This window comes from Cucurbita moschata, unplaced genomic scaffold, assembly GCF_002738365.1.
Source record: "Cucurbita moschata cultivar Rifu unplaced genomic scaffold, Cmos_1.0 Cmo_Scf00002, whole genome shotgun sequence".
Lineage (NCBI taxonomy): Eukaryota > Viridiplantae > Streptophyta > Magnoliopsida > Cucurbitales > Cucurbitaceae > Cucurbita > Cucurbita moschata.
The window spans coordinates 7,431,317-7,449,176 of NW_019268518.1; the positions used below are offsets into that span (position 1 = coordinate 7,431,317).

Consider the following 17,860-nt stretch of genomic DNA (forward strand, 5'->3'; position numbering starts at 1 on the left):
TTTTTTTTTTTTTTTTTTTTTTTTTTTTTTTTTTTTTTTTTTTTTTTTTTCATAACTTAACCCAAAAAAAAAAAAATTTAAGTTTGAATCATTTCACGAAAGAAAATGAGATCCTTCTTATCATCCTCAATAGGTTTGAAATGTATTTTGTTGTATTCAATACTATCATTGATATCTAACATCACACCGCATAGAAAATGTGGGTCCCTACAGCTCATCAGAATGAAATATCGAACCGATACGTCTATAAAAGTAAAGGTTAGAATGAACAGAGAAAAAGTGAGAAAGATTATAACATCAAAAAAGAAAAAAGTAAAGACGAGAATCGTAATTTAATCGAGAAGTTTTCCAATTTGAACGTGTTAATAAATTTGAAACTAACCGAAAATAGGTAGAAAAAGGCATAAAATGGTGGTAAAAAGGTGGGCGGTGTTTAAAGTGGGTGTTGGGCACTTTAGTGATGGACGAAGAGGGTTTTACGGCTGCAAAAGGGTGAGTCCAAAGCCATAGCCTTTCCTATAAATGGAGACATTCATTCATTCATTGAGCCATTCATCTGTATAGAAAGTAAGGTGCTGTAATAATCTGTTTCTGAGCTTATTGATTTGTTCGTGACATGTATGTATGGTATGTGTTGTTGCTGACAGAAGATAGAGAGCACAGATGATGAAATGCATTTGGGTATTAATTAATGGCATCTCACTCCTTTGTGCTCTCTATGCTTCTGTCATCACCTTCTCTTTCTTTTTCTCTGTTTTCTTGCGCTCCCTTCAAATCCTGGAACAGCTTTTAGTTTTTATATCTTCTTCACTTCGTTTTATACGTTCTTTTCTTTGTTAATGTATAGACTGAATTAGTATGTACTAACGTTAACACTGTCTAATTTCTTTTCATTAACCAAAACCACTCGAGAATGTTAGATCAATGCATGAATAGCGATGTTCTTGGAGGACATGGATGGGGAACTCTATCTCGTCCTTGTCCCTATCTTCTTTCTCAACTTTATTTTTTACAGGGATTAGAGTGGAGATTTCTGACGAGGGCATGCTCTACATCATCAGGTTTTCCAATTTCTTTTTTTATTTTTAATATTTTTTTAAAAAAATATTTCATTTTTTAATATAACACCTATTAAAAAAGTTATATAAAATTTTAATATTATAGCCTACTTTTCCATACTTGAATCTATATATACATGATAGATATTTGGGTAGGACGAGGAACCTAAATAATGGAATTCTTAATGCTATATAGGATAAATCTCTGCAAAGCTGGATCGGGCTCAATTATTACAATATTGATCCGCTTATAATCATTTTGAAAGAGGAAAGAAAAAAAAAACATAAATCAAAATAATAATAATAGAAGAAGGCAAATATATAAGGCCATTATTATGTACACTACACAAAGGCAAGTAAACAATTCTTCATTTTTATTACTTCGCGGCAGCTTCCCCTAGTGGTGGGTAAGAGAGTGGCGAAAATGGCAGCGGTGACCATAACAACACTTCTCACCGCTCAGTACCATCCGACAAATCTGTGTCTTGTAACGTGGGTGTCTTATGACCGGCCGCAGCTCTTCAACCCCGTGGGCAAATCGGCAATGCTCCCCGTAAGGGCACCCCCCGCTCTCCTCCCATTTCTTGCACAGCTCCGTCTTCTCCATCCCCTGCTTGTACACCTCCAGCTCCACCGGACCACACACCCGCCGCTGCCCGATAGTATTATTATTAATTACGTTTTTAAATAATACATAATTTCAAACAAATAAAGATAAAAGTTGAGAAATTCTACCGACTGGATGTTGAGTGGAGCGGCGGCAGCTGCAGAGCGGACGGAGATGCTTTTCGGAAGAGAGGTCCGGCGGCGATTGTTTCTCCCGTCGAACTGGTTGTTGTATTTCCTTATAACACTCGTCGGACTTATAATTTCATAACCAACTTCCTCCCCGTTTTGCCCTTCTCCAATCAGTGATTGGAGATGGGAATTCGGAATCCCAACGAGATCATCAACCGCCGTCTTCGACGAAAGAATCTCAATGAGCTCGGCGTTGGCCAACCGGAGCTGCGCATTCTCCCGTCGAAGACAATCTACATCGTCGGTGACTTGACGGAGGCGGCGGAGGCAGAGATCATGGCGTTGACAAAGCTCACGGTGCTCCAATATAAGCCGGGCCTGGAAAAGGAGATCGTCGGTCGTGGAAGTGGGAGCGGCGGTGCAGGGGTTGTTGAAGTCGTCATCAGCGGAGGAGGACGGCGAAGGCGTGAGTGAAAGAGATGATGATGATAACAATGGAGGGAAAATGGAGTGGTACATTGAAACGAAATGCAGGGTGCAGAGATTCTCCGGTTCCGGCGAGTTTGGAGAGGCTTCGGCGGATGAAGAAAGACTGGAGGGCAATGGCGGGCACATGTCGTCTTCCATTGGAACCCAATGGAGGTTAGACAAGAATGTTCATGATTTATATAGCTAACCCAACACACGTGTGTATGTATATGTATATGTATATGTATATGTATATGTTATGGTATAGGGAGAGTTGTTAGGGAAAAGGGCTTTGGTGTTTTGGCGTGGCGTTGAAGCATGTGAGAAGTTGGAGAAGATGGGAGTTGTTAATCAGAAGATTGGTAATATGTGTAAGGGTTTTTGTTTGATTAAGCAAATGGTGAATGATTGTGGCGTTGGTTTCAATATCTAAATCTGAAACGAAGAGAGGGTTGGATGTGTAGTGATAATCATTCAAACTTGGGACAAATGGTTTGCTTATTTGTCACAACTTTAACTAACTTGGATGGCCCTCATATGTTGGTGCATGTTCTTCAATTCTAATGTACTTCTATTCCTCATTCTCATTTATATATATATATATATAAATGTCTCACTCCCGGGCCCAACCCATTTAGCTAATAACGAGAAGAAAAATTACTCGTTTAGATGGAGATTCTATGCCTCGTTTAGACTCGAGTTTTGCAAGTTTGTAACAGCCCTAACCCACTCTATCAGATATTGTGCCCTTTGGGTTTTCTCTTCTAAGTCAGATATTGTGCTCTTTGGGTTTTCCTTCTGGATTTTCCCTTCTAGGCAAGATATTGTGCTTTTTTGGTTTTCCTTCTGAGTTTTCCCTTCTAGGGCAGATATTGTGCTCTTTGGGTTTTTCTTCTAGGCTTCTCCTCGAGGCTTTAAAGTGTATAGTAGGAAGAAATTTCCATACCCTTATAATAAATGTTTCGTTCTCCTCTCCAATCTATATGAGATCTCACGCATCCCACCCAATGAGTATGTTGGACCCTAGGGGAGTGGGTTGAGGAAAAAAAGAAGTATGGTGGGCCCATAACCCATAGGACACCAAGTGATGTGCCAACAAGGATGTTGACTTGTAAGGGGTGAATGATCGAGATTTCACATCAGTTGAAAAGAGAAACAAAACATTCATTATAAAGCAGATGTTTTGAAAATCATGAAACTGACAACGATATATGACAGGTCAAAACACACGATATCTACCGGTGGACTTATATTGTTACATCTCTACTTAGGTGTGTTAAGGAAAAAACATTTAGGTACATATGACATATCATAGACAAAAGAGCTATGTATTATTTACCCAACTAACCATTAGGTGACATATATGACTAAGAGTTAAGAGTTCACAAGTTAAAAAAAAAAAAAAAAATGGAGGTGAAAGAGATTCAATTTCATGTATTTGTGTGTATACAAAGAAGATACTGCTATACAAACGATCCGTATTGTTTAGTTAGCCTATGCACCACACACATACAAGCAATGCTGTGCCATGGAAGCCTCCAAAGCAACAATATACATATATGCAAGCACTTATTTCCCCTCAGTTTCACTTTCAATTTCAATTTCCTGCATTGACAAACAAGAATTTGAATCGGTGGACAGGAGGAGAAATCTACCGTTGCTTCGGTCGTCCCCCTCGTTCCCGGTCTGTCGTTCGACATCCTCTTGATTGACCACAAATGTGCCATTCGTTGGAGGTCGAGTATTGGTAGCAAGCATGTCCAACTCTCTAAAGTATGCATACGGTCCCCAACCTACAAGCCACAATCAAGTAAAAACATTCCATGGTTTAGATATGACCGACGAGCGAGCTGCAACGTGCACACATCGACGATTTTGGGGTCAAAACCATACCTTGAGATTTGTATGGAGGAGGAAAGAACTGCAAGTAGCAGAAGGTAGATATGACCAGCCCTGCAAAAGTAGAGCTCTTTATAACTATTTATTGTAATGTACACGATGCGAATGTGACGAGACGACAAAGAAAAATGTACGTACCGAGCAGACCTCCAGCAAACACATCCTGCCAATGGTGCCAGTAGTCGTCCACCCGAGATATGCCAACAAGAGCTGCGAAAAGCAAGGGAAGAAAAACAATGCAGAGTTTTGCAATGTGGCCTCGCTGGTCGAATGCTTTTATTTTCCCTGATAAATACAATGACAGGAAACCGAGACCAGCAAAAGACACTGCATCGAGTCAAAAGAATACCGTTCCCGGTATCGAAAATCGTGTCGTTATTGTATCTTGCTAGGGATGGCTTACTTTTCAACTTAGAAGGGAAAGAATAACATTTTGTAACTTACATGAAGTATGGCCACTTGGAAAGCTCTTATGCCCTTCCTTGATAACATGCTCATCACCATGACATACAACATTGCCTAGTTTATCATAAACCTGAGAAACAAGATATCAGTATGCAACATCAAGCCAAGCAAGATGTGTATAGAAACAGTAAGTTTAGGAAACACACATCTTTCCCATCGGGAAAACAACGCCAAAAGAAGTTCGGTCGAGGTCGTCCCACTGCAATTTTTATCGCATCGGTAATGACTGCTGTTACTAAGACAGAGTATAAGAGACCTGCATGGTATGCTAGTTTACATCAGCTATGTAACAGTCCAAGCCCACTGCTAGCAGATATTCTCTTCTTTGAGCTTTCCCTTTCAGGCTTTCCCTCAAAGTTTCTAAAACGCGTCTGCTATAGAGAGATTTCTACACCCTTATCAAGAATGTTTTGTTCCCCTCTCTGACCGATGTGGGATCTCACAATCCACCCCCTTCAAAGCTCAGCATCCTTGCTGGCACTCGTTTCTCTCTCCAATCGATGTGGACAAAGGAAATAATGAGGAACATATCTCACCTAGTATGGCGTGGTGAAGATCATAGACATCCTTTCTGCGCCAATATACGAACAGAAAAACTGCTATTGGCAGAAGAACTGCATAGATCTAACCATCCACATGTAGAAAAGAAAAGGAAATGCGTTCACATAAGTGTCCATTCCAGCTTATATCTAAAGGTTTTCATAGACAAGAAAAACACAAGCAAACCTACGTGTACAGCCCAGAAAGGAACAGTATTATCTTTAAAGGGAAATTTGAGATCAGTCATCATGTCCTTCCCAACATAGCGATAAAATGGATGGGAAAGATTTAGGATGAACTCAATCAGCACAAGAAGAAGAAATATAAACCAATCGTGCATGTGTATCCTCGCAACGGTGACTCCATCAGACCTTAACGTGTGTGAACCAAGCTGCACTTCCCTCATTCTGTTGTTCTGTGCAAGCACAAAAACCGAAAAACGATGAAACTAGAACAAAAAAATAAATATAACAGCTCAAGCCCACTGCTGCAAATATTGTATACTTTGGCCGTTACGTATTGCTGTCAGTCTCACAATTTAAAAATGTGTCTACTAGGGAGAGGCTTCCACACTCTTATAAAGGAATGCTTCATTCCCCTCTCCAACTAACGTGGGATCTCACAATCCGCCCCCCTTGGGACCAGCGTCCTAACTGACACACCGCTCGGTGCCTAGCTCTGATACTATTTGTAACAGCCTAAGCTCAACACTAGCAGATATTGCCCGTTTTGACCTGTATCACAATCAGCCTCACGATTTTAAAACGCGTCTATTAGAGAAAGGTTTCCACACCCTTATAAAGGAAAGCTTCGTTCCCCTCTCCAACCAATGAGAGATTTTCTAAGTAGCATGGCAGCGCATTCCATTGTAAAATATAATTATGGAAAGAAGAGAGAATCATGAGCGAATATTCTCGAACCAGCATTAATCAAATCACTAATGAGATATCAGTAATCTAATGCAAAGAAACAAAAGAAAAAGGGAGAGAGAAGAACAAAGCATAAAAGATGATACCTTTTGCTGCTCTTGATTATGGTGATCTATCAATGGGAAATTAATGGGTGGAATGCAATCGCTAGTTATGGAGGAAAGCTGTGGGCTTCTTTGTGATGCAACCTAAATAACCCCAACAAAACCTTCAGGGGAAAAGTATTATTACGAGCTCCAGAATATCTACAACTATAAGTTATCTTGCTAGAATCCCAAAAGAGAGCATAACCAGTCTCTAACAAGACCCCATTACTTTCGATTCGTCGTTTCGTCGTTTCGTCGTTTCGTTATATCCTAAACAAAGAAAAGCTTAACCACCAAGTGAATGGTATCATACATACAAAGCTTCTGCAGCTCCTAAAGCTCTCACAGACATTTATTCAAACAGTTGGTCAGCATCTGAACAAAAACCATTTTTCCCAAAACAATTCAAGAAAAAATCTCAATCTATGCCAAAAAGAAGAACACATTTCAATTTCAAATCTAATCAATATGAAAACTCATTGGACAGATCAATCATTCACAGAGTTAAAGCAATTAAAATTTCCTTGAAATTTAGCAACTGGGTAACCCACTAACCTGAAACCTGCCGCCGAAAATCTTAAAACAAAAAAGAGATCCAACAACATTCCTCCACGGCATTGTATCAACGAAATCATAAGCAGGGGAAATCCCAAAATGAGAGGTGGTTACAAGATCTCACACATCAAAACAAAGCAAAGAAGTAAATATTTTATACCGTAGGAAGAAGCCTCGCCTTTCTTATCAGAGTCCCAAGGCTTTGAAAATACCCACGAGGAAAGAGGTAAGAAGAAGAAAGCCACTGGCCCCTCGAAAGGCGACAACCGGCTGAAAAGTAAACGACGAATTTACTATGCAAAAGATTCAACCCACACAAAAAAAAAAAAAAAAAAAAAAAAAAAAAAAAAAAAAAAAAAAAAAAAAAAAAACTAACGGGTCTCAAAAGTTGATCACATTCGCGAAGCGTTTGATTGAAGAACTGGATCTGGTGGGAAGAGATACTTTGTGGCCTTTTTCTGGCCCGTCTCCTCCTCCTCCATCTAACAAAATTACCTTAACTGTTTCAATCGATGGGACGTTCAGCTTTCCCCAATTATTATAGAGACCCCCACGAGGTGCCTAACTTTTATGGCTTCTCTTTTTCAAGAAAGAAACAAATTGTTCAAATTAGAAGTTCCTTAAATTGATGTCCTATGTTGTCCTAATAAGTTAGGTATGTTATCCACAATGTTTTTAATATGTGCTTATTTGGTATTTACATATTTTTTAATTTAGCCATTACATAAAATGGAATATCGATGTAACAATTTATGTTCACGATTCGGAATTCATATTCAGCATCTAATGGATTCGACATTCTCATGTGATATGATCACATTACCTATTTTTTCGTTTCTTAAAAGTGAAGACTATCCCTATATACCAACACGAGTTCAACATGTTTCATCCTCACTCACTTTCATGTTAGGAAAATTTTTAAACGATCACATAACATATGTTTAGCTAGTTTCTGTTATTAGAAAATTAATAACTTTTTTTTCTTTTAATATTTTTTTAGTTATTTTGTTTAATTATATAATTTTACTTAATAAAAAATAAATTAACCAATCAAAATTAAAACAAAACAAAAAAATATTATTTATTTACAATGGCATTATTTATATCCGATCAAACCTACTTACAGCAATTCTTTATATGATGTTTAATGTTCTTCCAACACGACCATTTTTTATTATTAAAAAAAACATGTCAACTTGGAATTAAATTAATTATAGATTGTTGTAGAGGTGAGTGTGAAAGCAAAAAAAAAAAAAAAAACAAGTCGTGCATGAACAAGACAATATTTAATTTAGGAAACGACCAACTGAAATTTAGTCCAATTCAAGCTCAATCTCTACATGCATACATTTGATGTAGACTAAATATCAAGGCACTTTAATTTGAAACAAGGAAACGTAGGGGCAAATTTTCATAGTTTCATTATAGACTAGAAGTTCAACCAGATCGAGTAATTAACGTATGATCTACTGAGTATGCTCAAATTGACGACGACTATGCTTGCACACTTTAGATTATAGACTAGAATTGACGACGACTATGCGATTTATGGTTTGGTTTGGATCATCTGCAGCTGCGACATCGCATCGGACAGAATGTTCGTCGTGGCTTGAGCTTTACTTTGCAACTGAGATGGAACCAGGGGAGGAGGAGGAGGAGGCTGAGATTTGTATATTAAGGTTCTTTCTGGATCGTCGTTGTTGTCGTCGTCGTCGCCGCATTCATTATGAGTACAAGCAACTTCACCAGATGCAGCGGCTGCAGCATCATTAGAAATGTTTACTGGTTGCTGCTGAACTCCATCAGCAGACTTCATAGCCATTGCTCCAAACTCTTGTGTGCGTGGCTCTGGCGTCACCTCCTTGTAAGCTACTTGAGGAAGAGGATGACTTAAACTCCCGGTTGCAGCATTGTGCAAGTCCCACTGCGCAGGCAGGTTGGAAGGGGCTGAAACCCGTGTCTGCCCGACAGGTAAAATGTAGACAGGATATATATGGCTTGGCATTGGCTGGTAATGCACAAACTGAGGCTGCTGGACTGGATAGTAAGAAGGCATTGGATACACGGCAGGAAGCTGGCAGCTATCTACCAACCGCAATGCCTGCTGCTGAAAAGAGTTTGGTCGGGAAGCTAGTGCATACCCTGAAAAGCCAATGGGGTTCTGGGGATAAACTCCAGAGCCATGGAAATTACTCTGAACTGGATTCTCGCTGTAAAGATTACAAATTCTTTTGGCAATTAGAACACTGCAATATCAGAGCTCAAGATAAAAGGATAAAATGATCTTGAAACTGATCTGTATGATTTTTGGAGAAATTAAGGTTTAGATTCTATATCCAAAAATTGTAGAGATGATGTTTAAGTAAATTGAAATGAGCAAAAACAAAAGTCAAAGGTACCTCGAGAGGGTTGCGACGGAATCAGAAGTTGTCGGCAGCTTAACAGTATTATCCAGAGAACTGAGTCCAAAATCCGAAGAAGACGATGATTCAAAAGAAGAACTGGTTTCCAAGAGCATGGATTCGGCCAAAGAAACACCGCCATTACCCAAATCTGCAACAACCTTAGCTTCATTCTCTCCGATCAACGCATCCCCATCAAACCCCACCAAGAAATCGCGCCCCTTCTGCGAAATCTTCGCGCTCTTAAGCGCATCGACGAACCAGGCCTCAGTTTTGGGATGATGAATAACATTACGGGTCTTCTCCGGCTCGGGGAACAAGATGAAGAGCCTAATGCGAGAGGAAGTGGAAGAGGAGAGGTGGAGGTGCCGGTAGAGCATGAGCTGAAGATCGTCATCGGAGGAGAGGGAGATAAGAGAGTCGAGGGGGGAGTGAGGGAGCTGATACTTGAGGGAAAAGGGCGGTTTAATGGGGAGAATTGTGAGGAGATGAGAAATGAAGGAGGAGAGGGTGTTGACGGTGGTTGGGTCGACGGAGATTATGCGGGTTTCGCCGCCCAAATAGGAGAGGGACTTGGTGCGGGGGCGTGGGGTTAGGTGGCCGCCGTAGCTGCACATCAAACGGAGCTTCGTGGGGGCGGCGGTGATGGCGGGTTGTGGCGGGGACTGTGGGTCCATTTGGGTTTGTGAGATCGGTGGAGCGTACGGGAAGATACTTAAAACGTAACAATATTTAAAAAAAAAAATTCAAGCCAATTGACACGTGTAATTTACCCTTAAATTGTATGTAGATCTCGCCCGCGCCCAACTGTTCATTGCGTTCACATCTTAATTTCATCAAATTCGCAGCCTCCGTCGCCGGTCCATTGGCGGGCTCTTCTTCTTCTGTTTTCGCCATTTCGTTACTGTAAGTTCCACCATATGTACAGTTCTTATTTCTGTTAATCTCCGCTCCAAATCGTAAGCGTAACATTTTTTTTGTCTTCCTCGTGCCGGCTAACCCAGTGATGCACTGAAAACTCGAAAGAGAGTTATGGCAGCAGCGTCTTTTAAGTGGATACTTCAATTACACAAGGACGTTCCCAGAGCCGCAAGATTCTACTCAGAGGGCTTGGACTTTACTGTTCATGTCTGCACTCTTCGTTGGGCGGAGCTTCAGTCCGGGCCTCTCAAACTCGCTCTCATGCAATCCAAGTAATTGCGCTATTTTTTGATTCTCTACGAAATCATTAATCCTTGCATTTTATGTGTTCTGTTGATCTGTTTACACCAAAACGATTGTGCCATAGTTAGGTGTCTTGTATGTGTTTGATGTAGTGCCTGCGAGAAATTAAGAATGAAAAACGGTCGAATACTATTAGCCAAGCGTCGTTTGTTAGTGGTTGTATTCGTATAGAGGTTCATCGGGGCAATGGGTAATGAGCTTCATATATAAATGGTTCAATTTCATAAAATTGATTACAGAAGATATATGGAAGTAGGAAAGAATGAACCACGGAGAAATGGTAGGAAGTTCTATTGTTCGGGAGGATATTGGAAGTTTATGACGAGTACAACTTACATTGTTAACTCGGTTCTTCGCACGTGGATTGATGGACATTTCATGAAAATTTGGTGTTTGTTGAACGCATTTCTCATGAAGTACTAGTTCTTAAATTGTTTCCCTTTAGAGTTGGCCGTGATTGAGAGGTATTGTAACAGCCTACCCCACCGCTAATAGATATTGTCCTCTTTGAACTTTCTCTTGTGGGCTTCCCCTCAAGGTTTTAAAACGCATCTACTAGGGAGAGGTTTCAACACCCTTATAAGGAATGTTTCGATCCCCTCTTCAACCGATGTAGGATCTCACTGGTATTGAATGTTTAAATCGCTGCATGGGCTTGCTTTATCCTTAGTATGAATTATCAAAGCAAGCAAGTTGAGCCGTATTTTGAGATAAATATTTTGTTCCCCTAGTTTGATATAGAAACTTGATGTTTTAATTTCACATATTTAGATGCTTTGGCCTTGATTGGATGCTTAATCTGCTAACTTGGAGTCACAGTGACCATATTGTGCAACAGAAGGGATATTCTTCGCTGCTATCATTCACGGTGACAGATATTAACAGCACGGTAACCAAATTAATGGCAATGGGAGCTGAACTAGATGGTCCAATAAAGTATGAAATACACGGAAAGGTATAAACTCGCCACCCCACTCTCTTGAATCATAAATGATTAAGGCTTTTAAAGCTTCAATTGCTTGTTTCAGGTTGCATCCATGCGATGTATTGACGGTCATATGTTGGGCCTTTATGAACCAGCATAAGAGCTCAGAATTAACGTTCTTAAATACTAGCAACATATGGAGGCAGCAGTGTGCTTATGGTTTCTTCAGCTCCACCAAAGGCAAGGAGAAGACATGGGATATCACATTTTCCTTCAGATTTCCTTGAATAATTGATAGAGTTTGTTTGTCCAGTTCAATTAGAGCTGTACACAGTGTGTAAAGTGTAGGGCCTGAAGACATTAAGAAAATGTTCAATTGTAGGTTTAGAAGGACTAGGAAACTTAAATCATCTTGATATTTACCAGTCATATAGATCGGATACTTCTTGTCATCCATATCTCCAAGAGTCGACAGGAAATTATTTTTTGATACTTTTGGCTAGACATCTGCTTGTTTCTGCCTGCTTGTGGAGTTTTCGTCTTGTACCTGTGTTTCAAAAGCTTATCTTATATGATCACTTGTCATATTTTATTTTTGTTCTGTCATGTAGCTACTAATTCAAAATTCAATGTCACAGAGAAGGTTCTGAGGAGAAATTTTACTGCTAAAGAATATAACTTAGTTTCTATGAGAAGGCCAGGCTTATGCAATTGCATGCTGCCATTGCTTCATAGGTGGATTCTCCTGATATCCTTACCTGGTTAATCTGAAGATGGGTATACATATTTGCATGGAAAAAATGGTGTAGCCCCAACCTCCTCGACTGAAAATCTAAACCTTGATGCTGTTTCTACATTCACAATTCTTCTTGTCTGATCATCTTTCAGGTTGTAACTGTGCCCAACGGATACTCCGCTGAGCGAATTTTCTGTAAAGAGAATTGAACCCATTGTTTCATGTTTCAAAGTTGCGCTCGTAAGCTAGAACATTTATAATAGAAGACATTGTTGCAGGGTATTGCAAATATTGCATTCTCAAGGCGTGTAGATTCAAAGGGATCCCGGGAGATATAAAGTCATCCAATTGTCCCTGCTGCAACCTCTTCATGGTTTGAGGCACTGAATTCAAGGTAAATACCTAAAAGATTCTAAAAATGTCGTGTTTTAGCGTTCAATATCAAAATAGTTGGACAACATTAGAAAAGATGTTATGTATCAGTTTTCAATACTTCAATATCTATGGAGAGTTTGAATCCTTGAAGCATAACTGGCCAAGCCAATTACTTCATTTTTAAGATCTATCCATGTTCAATTCCTGCAGAATGAATGGATGACTATAGTATCAAAGCTTTACCCGTCCATGAGTATCAAAACCAAAAGCGCAGCTCGGAAGCTCTCCTGCGTATGTATAAGCAAGAAAGGAGATAGCCCATTTTGCAGTTTTCCTTTTCCAAATAGCTACAGAAGTGAAGAAAAGATGAACTTGTTTATGAGTCCGGTGGGCTCTTTTTATAGAAGTGGGATAAAGTTCAGGCTTGTGAACTTACAGAGCAACGTTGGCATCTTCATTATGTGCTGCAATGGCCGTGTAATCACTGAAAACAAGAAGATCAGAACAATCAACTTCTAAAAGTACGTCCTTCTGAAGAAATGGAAGAATCTCCTTCCTGAAGTTGGTTTGAATAATCTGCATATTGATTTTGAACAAGGTCATCATAGCCAGAACAGAAAACCAGGTATTATTTCCTCACTTACATCTCTTTCTAAAGTTTGTAAAAGCAAAATATTCTAAAAAAATCTCCCTTGGATTTACACTAATCTCTCTCTCGTTAATGGCCCAACTCCATTGCTAGTAGATAGTGTCCGTTTTGGTTCATTACGTATCACCGTCAGCCTCACGATTTTAAAACACGTCTGTTAGGGAGAGTATTCCACACCCTTATAAAGAATGTTTCATTATCGTCTCCAACAGATATGGGATCTCACACAGCTCTCTCTCTCAGGTACTTGGCTTTGTTAGGTTGGATAAAGAGAGGCTGTGACTGTGGGGCTGGCTCGAGCAAAAGGAAGGAGCTGGTCACAAAGGACAAGGTCATTCTCCAATCTGTTCTTCATTGTATCAGAGATATGCAGATTTGCATGGGACCAATTTCAAACATCTCCCCTTCATTTCCCTCCATATCCCAAATTTTGTTATTTCTCTGCTCTTTCTTTTTATGGAGTTTTGGTGTAGGTGATTCTGAAACAGTGTGTAATACATAATAGGTCTCGACTTGATTTTGATTCTTGGGATGAGTGTACGACGGTAAGCAGCTTCCCATACTTAACGGTTGAGTTTAAGACAATGTGTATTTAAAAAAATAACAATCTTTTACCAAATAAATAATTTTATCGAAAAAAAAGTTATAATTGAGATTTTAAATGTCAATATCAATAGAAATTACCATATCTCAATTTCATGAAAATATAAATATACTATTTTATCACCTAATCTCATTTATTTAATGTCTTCAACTTATTTGAATTATATATATAAAGATACTTACTTAAGATTATATCAACCATCTATTAAAAAGTCAGGATTAAAATAGTAATTTTTTTTAAGTGTAAAGACTAAAATGAAGGGTACAAAAAAAAAATAAAAAATAAAAAATTTATTGTTTAACTTTAGAAATAAAAATAAATAGCTATAAATTTAAAGTTGTTGACGATTTAAAGAAAAAGTCAACCAAATATAAAATTTATTATGTATTTAAAGTAGTAAAAGTTTAGATTATGTTAAATTAAAGGTAATGATAAAAGTGAATTAAAAAAAAAAAAGAAAAAAAAAAGAAAAAAAAGTGCAGTTTTGTCTCCACATGAGAAAATATTAATTTCTTGGGAAACCACGAAGATCCAAAAAACTGAATCAGACTGGAGAGTTGAGATCCAGCAGAGCTTTGCCGCTGCTTTTTCCTCTCTTCTTCAATTCAATTCATTTCATTTCATTTCATCTCATTTTCGACGTAATGAAGATGGACTTCGAGAATAAACAATGGTTTTCTCATTGAGTTGAGGTAGTATGTGACCCGATTCTGCAAAACCATTTCCATGGACGTGGAAAGATCGTCGTTGTGCAATTGCGTCGTTAACTTTTTGCTGGAGGAGAACTATGTGTTGACAGCATTTGAGCTCCTCCACGAGCTTCTCGACGATGGACGGGAAGCGCAGGCCATTCGCCTCAAGGCCTTCTTCTCCGATCCTGTTCACTTCCCTCCTGATCAAATCTCCCGCTTCAATTCTCCTCGAGGTTCTTATTTTCCCCTCCTCTATCATGTTAATTTCCTGATATCTAATTTGCCTTGTATGCATTTATTCTGCTTCTATTTTTTCCGTCCGGGAACAGAAATTAGGGGAATGTGGTTTGTACTTGATTTCTACTATTGTCAAATTTTGTTGAAGTAGAGCGGTTCTATAATTCGCTCTCAATCTTAAGTTCCACAGCTCCAAATCTTTCTGTGTCGTCAATCTCAATTCCATAGCCTGCATTGACGTAAAACATTGGTTTTATTTGCTTTTTGAATTCCCATAATTTGTTTAACCGATACAAACTGTGCCCGGGATCTTCCCAATTTTCAATTGCAGCTTTTGGCCTGAACAATAGGCTTTTACAAGATTCTACATTATCCTTAAACCTGACATCATGATTTTTATTTTCAATAAATGGAGGAAATGAATCGTAATAATATCAGCAAACTATTGGCCTTTATCTAGAAGTGCATATAATTATCTGTCTTTTTAGTGGTTAATATATTTTTTTTTTCATTGTCTTGCTTAAATTTGATCGCATGTGTCGCTTATAGCTTATGCTGAAGATTTGATACAGGAGTTCTAATTGTCTTGCTATGTAACTTAGTGGATAGACATCAGGGTTGAGAAAACTAGTTGAATACCCACGGATGTTGGATAATGCGATAGAAGTTGGAAAAATATAGCAAGATAGATAGAAGCAGAAAAAATAAGCTCAAATATACAATAATTCGATTATGACCTTAGACAACTCAAAATCCGATTCATATGCCAATGGAGAAATGGTCGCAGATCAACATTCCTCCCATTGGACAAGTCTTTGTTTTGGGCGGTATAGTTGGAAATTAATCTTGTAATATTTAAGGATAACCGTAAAGAAGAGTTTGAGAATTTAATTTTTTTTTTGGTAATTTTACTTATTTTTCTTTATTGCCAACTAGAGGATTTTTATGTAATCCCTGGGACTTCTTTTTGGGTTGAGACCTTGTCTCCCAGTATATTTTTGTTGTCTTGCTTCTTTAATGAAGTTATATATATATATATCACACACACATATATATAATAACGTCGATTTTTCTTCTTTATGTTTGGTTTAGAAGAAATTAAACTTTTCTGCTTTCTTTACATTCTATGACTAATTTTTGTAGAGAATCATGATATTGTTGTTTAATCGTGTTCCTGGATGTAATGTCCCTTTTCTCTCTTTCCTATTTGAGGGCAGTTGCAGAGCCTCAAACTTTGTTGGAGGAGAAAGAAGCAATAGCAGAAAAGTTAGCTATCAGCAAGTATGAGCTGCGCTTAGCTCAAGAAGACATTTCAAAGTTGAAGATCGAATTGCAGAAAAAGAAGGAGGCCCGTTCAGTTGTGTTGAGTGGTAATATATATATATATATATATATATATGTACGTATGTAGACATTTGCATCAATTTGATTGCATTTGATTATTTCTATTAAAACTAAGGCTGAAAAACGGCTGAACAATGGGGGAAATTGTTTGCAAAGACTGCAGTGTCCATCTAAAATAATCTTTGGAATCCTAATACTTTCAGCGTTTCAGATATTGAAGGTCTGCTTCCCAAAAGATTAGTGGGTTTGGAAGTAAAGGTAGAAAGTGCTAGTGCAGCAGCCAGTCATGGCCCCACCTTCTTTGCTCGATACAATTGCAGTGTCAACAGGAATTAGGTTTTTGAATACTGACCCAATCTCAATGAAAAGAGCAAAAACATGTGCAACTACATCAAAAACCTCTAATTCTGAAGTAAACTCTAGTCGCTCTCACTCCACACTCATGGCTTTTTTATCAACCGGGGTGATTGGTATCCTTGTGGATGCCTCAAATCCTTGCTTTATGATTTCAATCAAGGAAAGTAAGATTCTTCAGAAACATGAAAAGAACTCGTGCCAAAATGTTTATAGGCCATATTACAATAAGCATAATATTTGAATAATTTCTTGTCTGCAATGTGTGGATATTATTTGATTGGTCAATGCTTATCTTCTATTATCTGATTCCTGAAGTTATTTCTCTCGATTGATTTAGTAGATACAAAGGCTGATTCTACAATTAGTGGTCGGCAAGAGGCTTATGAAGAAAAGAGGGATGGCTTCTCTGATCTGGGTCCACTTAAAGGCAATGAACGTCAAGATCTTAATCGTGCTGTGAAGGAATATCTGCTTATAGCAGGTTATCGACTTACTGCAATGACATTTTATGAAGAGGTATGCACCATGGAAGATTATGGACTTTTTGTTGTCGTGTTGTTCTTTGAGTTAATTGTTGTATAGTATGCACCAATTTCCTAGAAGAGAGGAGCTAGAAACCTTATTTCATTTCCATCTGTAAAAAAGATAATCTTAAATCTTTGGTTTCCATCTGTAAAAAAGATGATCTTAAATTTAATGACTTAATAGGTAATTCATGACCTTTGAGAAGATGACTCCTAAGATGGTTCAAGCTGTTTAATGTTAGAGACAACTGGTTTGAGTAGAAAGCAAGGAATACTCATGTTTCTACCAGAATTATAGGAAAATTTCGTTAGATGAATCACATCGTTTTCTTAATATTCACAAACATGTCAATAATTGCAAAAATAGTGTGTGTGTATATATATTTAAAAATAAACTCATCAATAACCAACTAAGTTGATTAAATTTTTTTTGTTTATTCCAACTTTTTACGGCAATCTTTGGTTTGTGACTTGAATGTTGATTGAGATGATTATCATAATCAATCATTAATGTATGGGTATTATAATTTTTTGTCATATTTCTAGTATGTTTTCTGTACTTGACCTTTATTTTCGTTTCTTCTAGGGGATTAGTTTTTTTTCTTAATGATATGAATCCAACAACTGATCACTTCCATGTAATTCCAGCATTGTAGGCGCTTATCACTTATGGTCGCATATAATGTGCTTCAGACTGCACACAGGCATCTGGCGTTTTAAATTATATATTAAGCTTTTTCTATGCAGGTTACAGATCAAAACCTTGATGTTTGGCCTAACTCACCTGCATCTGTATCAGATGCCCTGCGTCACTACTATTATCAATATTTATCCTCCACCACGGAAGCTGCTGAGGTAGTTCCTGGTACAAGTGTGTGCAAGTTGCTCTCATGTTCATTTTAAAGACGGTTCCGATAAATATTAATATTGCTCCATCAAAGAAATAATTGAAGTTAGATGCCACCGAAAAATATTAATACCCCATTGTATTAGTAAGCTTTTTTTTCCCGATCGGTTGTTTGGATTTTTTTTTTTTTTTTTTTTTTTTTGGTT

At 38.2% G+C, this 17,860-nt stretch overlaps 5 protein-coding genes across 16 annotated transcripts in view; 2 read left to right on the forward strand and 3 right to left on the reverse strand.

Annotated features, from left to right (window-relative positions):
• Window positions 1–1,197: 1,197 nt before the first annotated feature.
• LOC111458383 (zinc finger CCCH domain-containing protein 14-like) lies at window positions 1,198–2,525 on the reverse strand. The gene is made up of 2 exons (XM_023101018.1): window positions 1,794–2,525; window positions 1,198–1,710 (listed from the first exon to the last, which is right to left on the reverse strand). Exons 1-2 carry the CDS (start codon window positions 2,421–2,423, stop codon window positions 1,456–1,458), a joined length of 885 nt encoding a protein of 294 aa, XP_022956786.1. The 5' UTR covers window positions 2,424–2,525; the 3' UTR covers window positions 1,198–1,455.
• A 1,147-nt stretch (window positions 2,526–3,672) lies between these two features.
• Window positions 3,673–7,239, reverse strand: LOC111458350 (putative lipid phosphate phosphatase 3, chloroplastic). 8 transcript variants are annotated; one of them, XM_023100985.1, is made up of 11 exons: window positions 7,115–7,237; window positions 6,899–7,008; window positions 6,739–6,745; window positions 6,184–6,285; window positions 5,359–5,583; window positions 5,165–5,252; window positions 4,775–4,884; window positions 4,608–4,698; window positions 4,302–4,490; window positions 4,158–4,217; window positions 3,673–4,057 (listed from the first exon to the last, which is right to left on the reverse strand). In XM_023100985.1, the coding sequence occupies exons 5-11, from the start codon at window positions 5,572–5,574 to the stop codon at window positions 3,834–3,836; spliced, it is 978 nt and encodes a 325-aa protein (XP_022956753.1). In that variant the 5' UTR covers window positions 5,575–5,583; window positions 6,184–6,285; window positions 6,739–6,745; window positions 6,899–7,008; window positions 7,115–7,237; the 3' UTR covers window positions 3,673–3,833. The 8 variants fall into 8 exon arrangements, with proteins under 8 accessions (XP_022956753.1, XP_022956747.1, XP_022956719.1 ...); XM_023100979.1 differs by having other exon boundaries at window positions 6,184–6,305; XM_023100951.1 differs by having other exon boundaries at window positions 6,739–7,008; window positions 7,115–7,238.
• Window positions 7,240–8,136: 897 nt separating this feature from the next.
• Window positions 8,137–9,872, reverse strand: LOC111429779. The gene is made up of 3 exons (XM_023065786.1): window positions 9,138–9,872; window positions 8,282–8,948; window positions 8,137–8,238 (listed from the first exon to the last, which is right to left on the reverse strand). Exons 1-2 carry the CDS (start codon window positions 9,815–9,817, stop codon window positions 8,285–8,287), a joined length of 1,344 nt encoding a protein of 447 aa, XP_022921554.1. The 5' UTR covers window positions 9,818–9,872; the 3' UTR covers window positions 8,137–8,238; window positions 8,282–8,284.
• Window positions 9,873–9,930: 58 nt separating this feature from the next.
• On the forward strand, window positions 9,931–12,657 carry LOC111429787. 4 transcript variants are annotated; one of them, XM_023065822.1, is made up of 7 exons: window positions 9,931–10,046; window positions 10,145–10,333; window positions 11,184–11,319; window positions 11,393–12,092; window positions 12,178–12,220; window positions 12,304–12,419; window positions 12,611–12,657. In XM_023065822.1, exons 2-4 carry the CDS (start codon window positions 10,173–10,175, stop codon window positions 11,447–11,449), a joined length of 354 nt encoding a protein of 117 aa, XP_022921590.1. In that variant the 5' UTR covers window positions 9,931–10,046; window positions 10,145–10,172; the 3' UTR covers window positions 11,450–12,092; window positions 12,178–12,220; window positions 12,304–12,419; window positions 12,611–12,657. The 4 variants fall into 4 exon arrangements, with proteins under 4 accessions (XP_022921590.1, XP_022921573.1, XP_022921581.1 ...); XM_023065805.1 differs by having other exon boundaries at window positions 11,393–12,220; XM_023065813.1 differs by having other exon boundaries at window positions 12,178–12,419.
• A 1,514-nt stretch (window positions 12,658–14,171) lies between these two features.
• The window catches only part of LOC111464123 (lisH domain and HEAT repeat-containing protein KIAA1468 homolog), an 11,940-nt gene continuing 8,251 nt past the window's right edge, over window positions 14,172–17,860 (forward strand). Inside the window, exons 1-4 of one of the 2 annotated variants that reach the window (XM_023108224.1) lie at window positions 14,172–14,578; window positions 15,800–15,952; window positions 16,621–16,799; window positions 17,555–17,662. In XM_023108224.1, the coding sequence (XP_022963992.1) occupies window positions 14,380–14,578; window positions 15,800–15,952; window positions 16,621–16,799; window positions 17,555–17,662 (639 nt within the window). In that variant the 5' untranslated portion in view covers window positions 14,172–14,379. The remainder of the gene's footprint in view (window positions 14,579–15,799; window positions 15,953–16,620; window positions 16,800–17,554; window positions 17,663–17,860) is intronic. The other variant, XM_023108226.1, reaches the window with a different exon arrangement.

What these genes read in the sequence shown, in the direction of transcription:
- LOC111458383 (XM_023101018.1), bottom strand. Translation starts at nt 2,423, where the DNA reads ATGGAAGACGACATGTGCCCGCCATTGCCCTCCAGTCTTTCTTCATCC. An exon ending in CTCCACTCAACATCCAGTCG is followed by an intron (nt 1,711 to 1,793) that starts GTAGAATTTCTC and finishes ACTATCGGGCAG; the next exon opens with CGGCGGGTGTGTGGTCCGGT.
- LOC111458350 (XM_023100951.1), bottom strand. Translation starts at nt 6,801, where the DNA reads ATGCCGTGGAGGAATGTTGTTGGATCTCTTTTTTGTTTTAAGATTTTC. An exon ending in GTTTGCTGGAGGTCTGCTCG is followed by an intron (nt 4,218 to 4,301) that starts GTACGTACATTT and finishes CTACTTTTGCAG; the next exon opens with GGCTGGTCATATCTACCTTC. An exon ending in TCCTCCATACAAATCTCAAG is followed by an intron (nt 4,058 to 4,157) that starts GTATGGTTTTGA and finishes TGTGGCTTGTAG; the next exon opens with GTTGGGGACCGTATGCATAC.
- LOC111429779 (XM_023065786.1), bottom strand. Translation starts at nt 9,817, where the DNA reads ATGGACCCACAGTCCCCGCCACAACCCGCCATCACCGCCGCCCCCACG. An exon ending in TCCGTCGCAACCCTCTCGAG is followed by an intron (nt 8,949 to 9,137) that starts GTACCTTTGACT and finishes TAATCTTTACAG; the next exon opens with CGAGAATCCAGTTCAGAGTA.
- LOC111429787 (XM_023065798.1), top strand. Translation starts at nt 10,173, where the DNA reads ATGGCAGCAGCGTCTTTTAAGTGGATACTTCAATTACACAAGGACGTT. An exon ending in CTCGCTCTCATGCAATCCAA is followed by an intron (nt 10,334 to 11,183) that starts GTAATTGCGCTA and finishes TTGGAGTCACAG; the next exon opens with TGACCATATTGTGCAACAGA. An exon ending in AGTATGAAATACACGGAAAG is followed by an intron (nt 11,320 to 11,392) that starts GTATAAACTCGC and finishes TGCTTGTTTCAG; the next exon opens with GTTGCATCCATGCGATGTAT.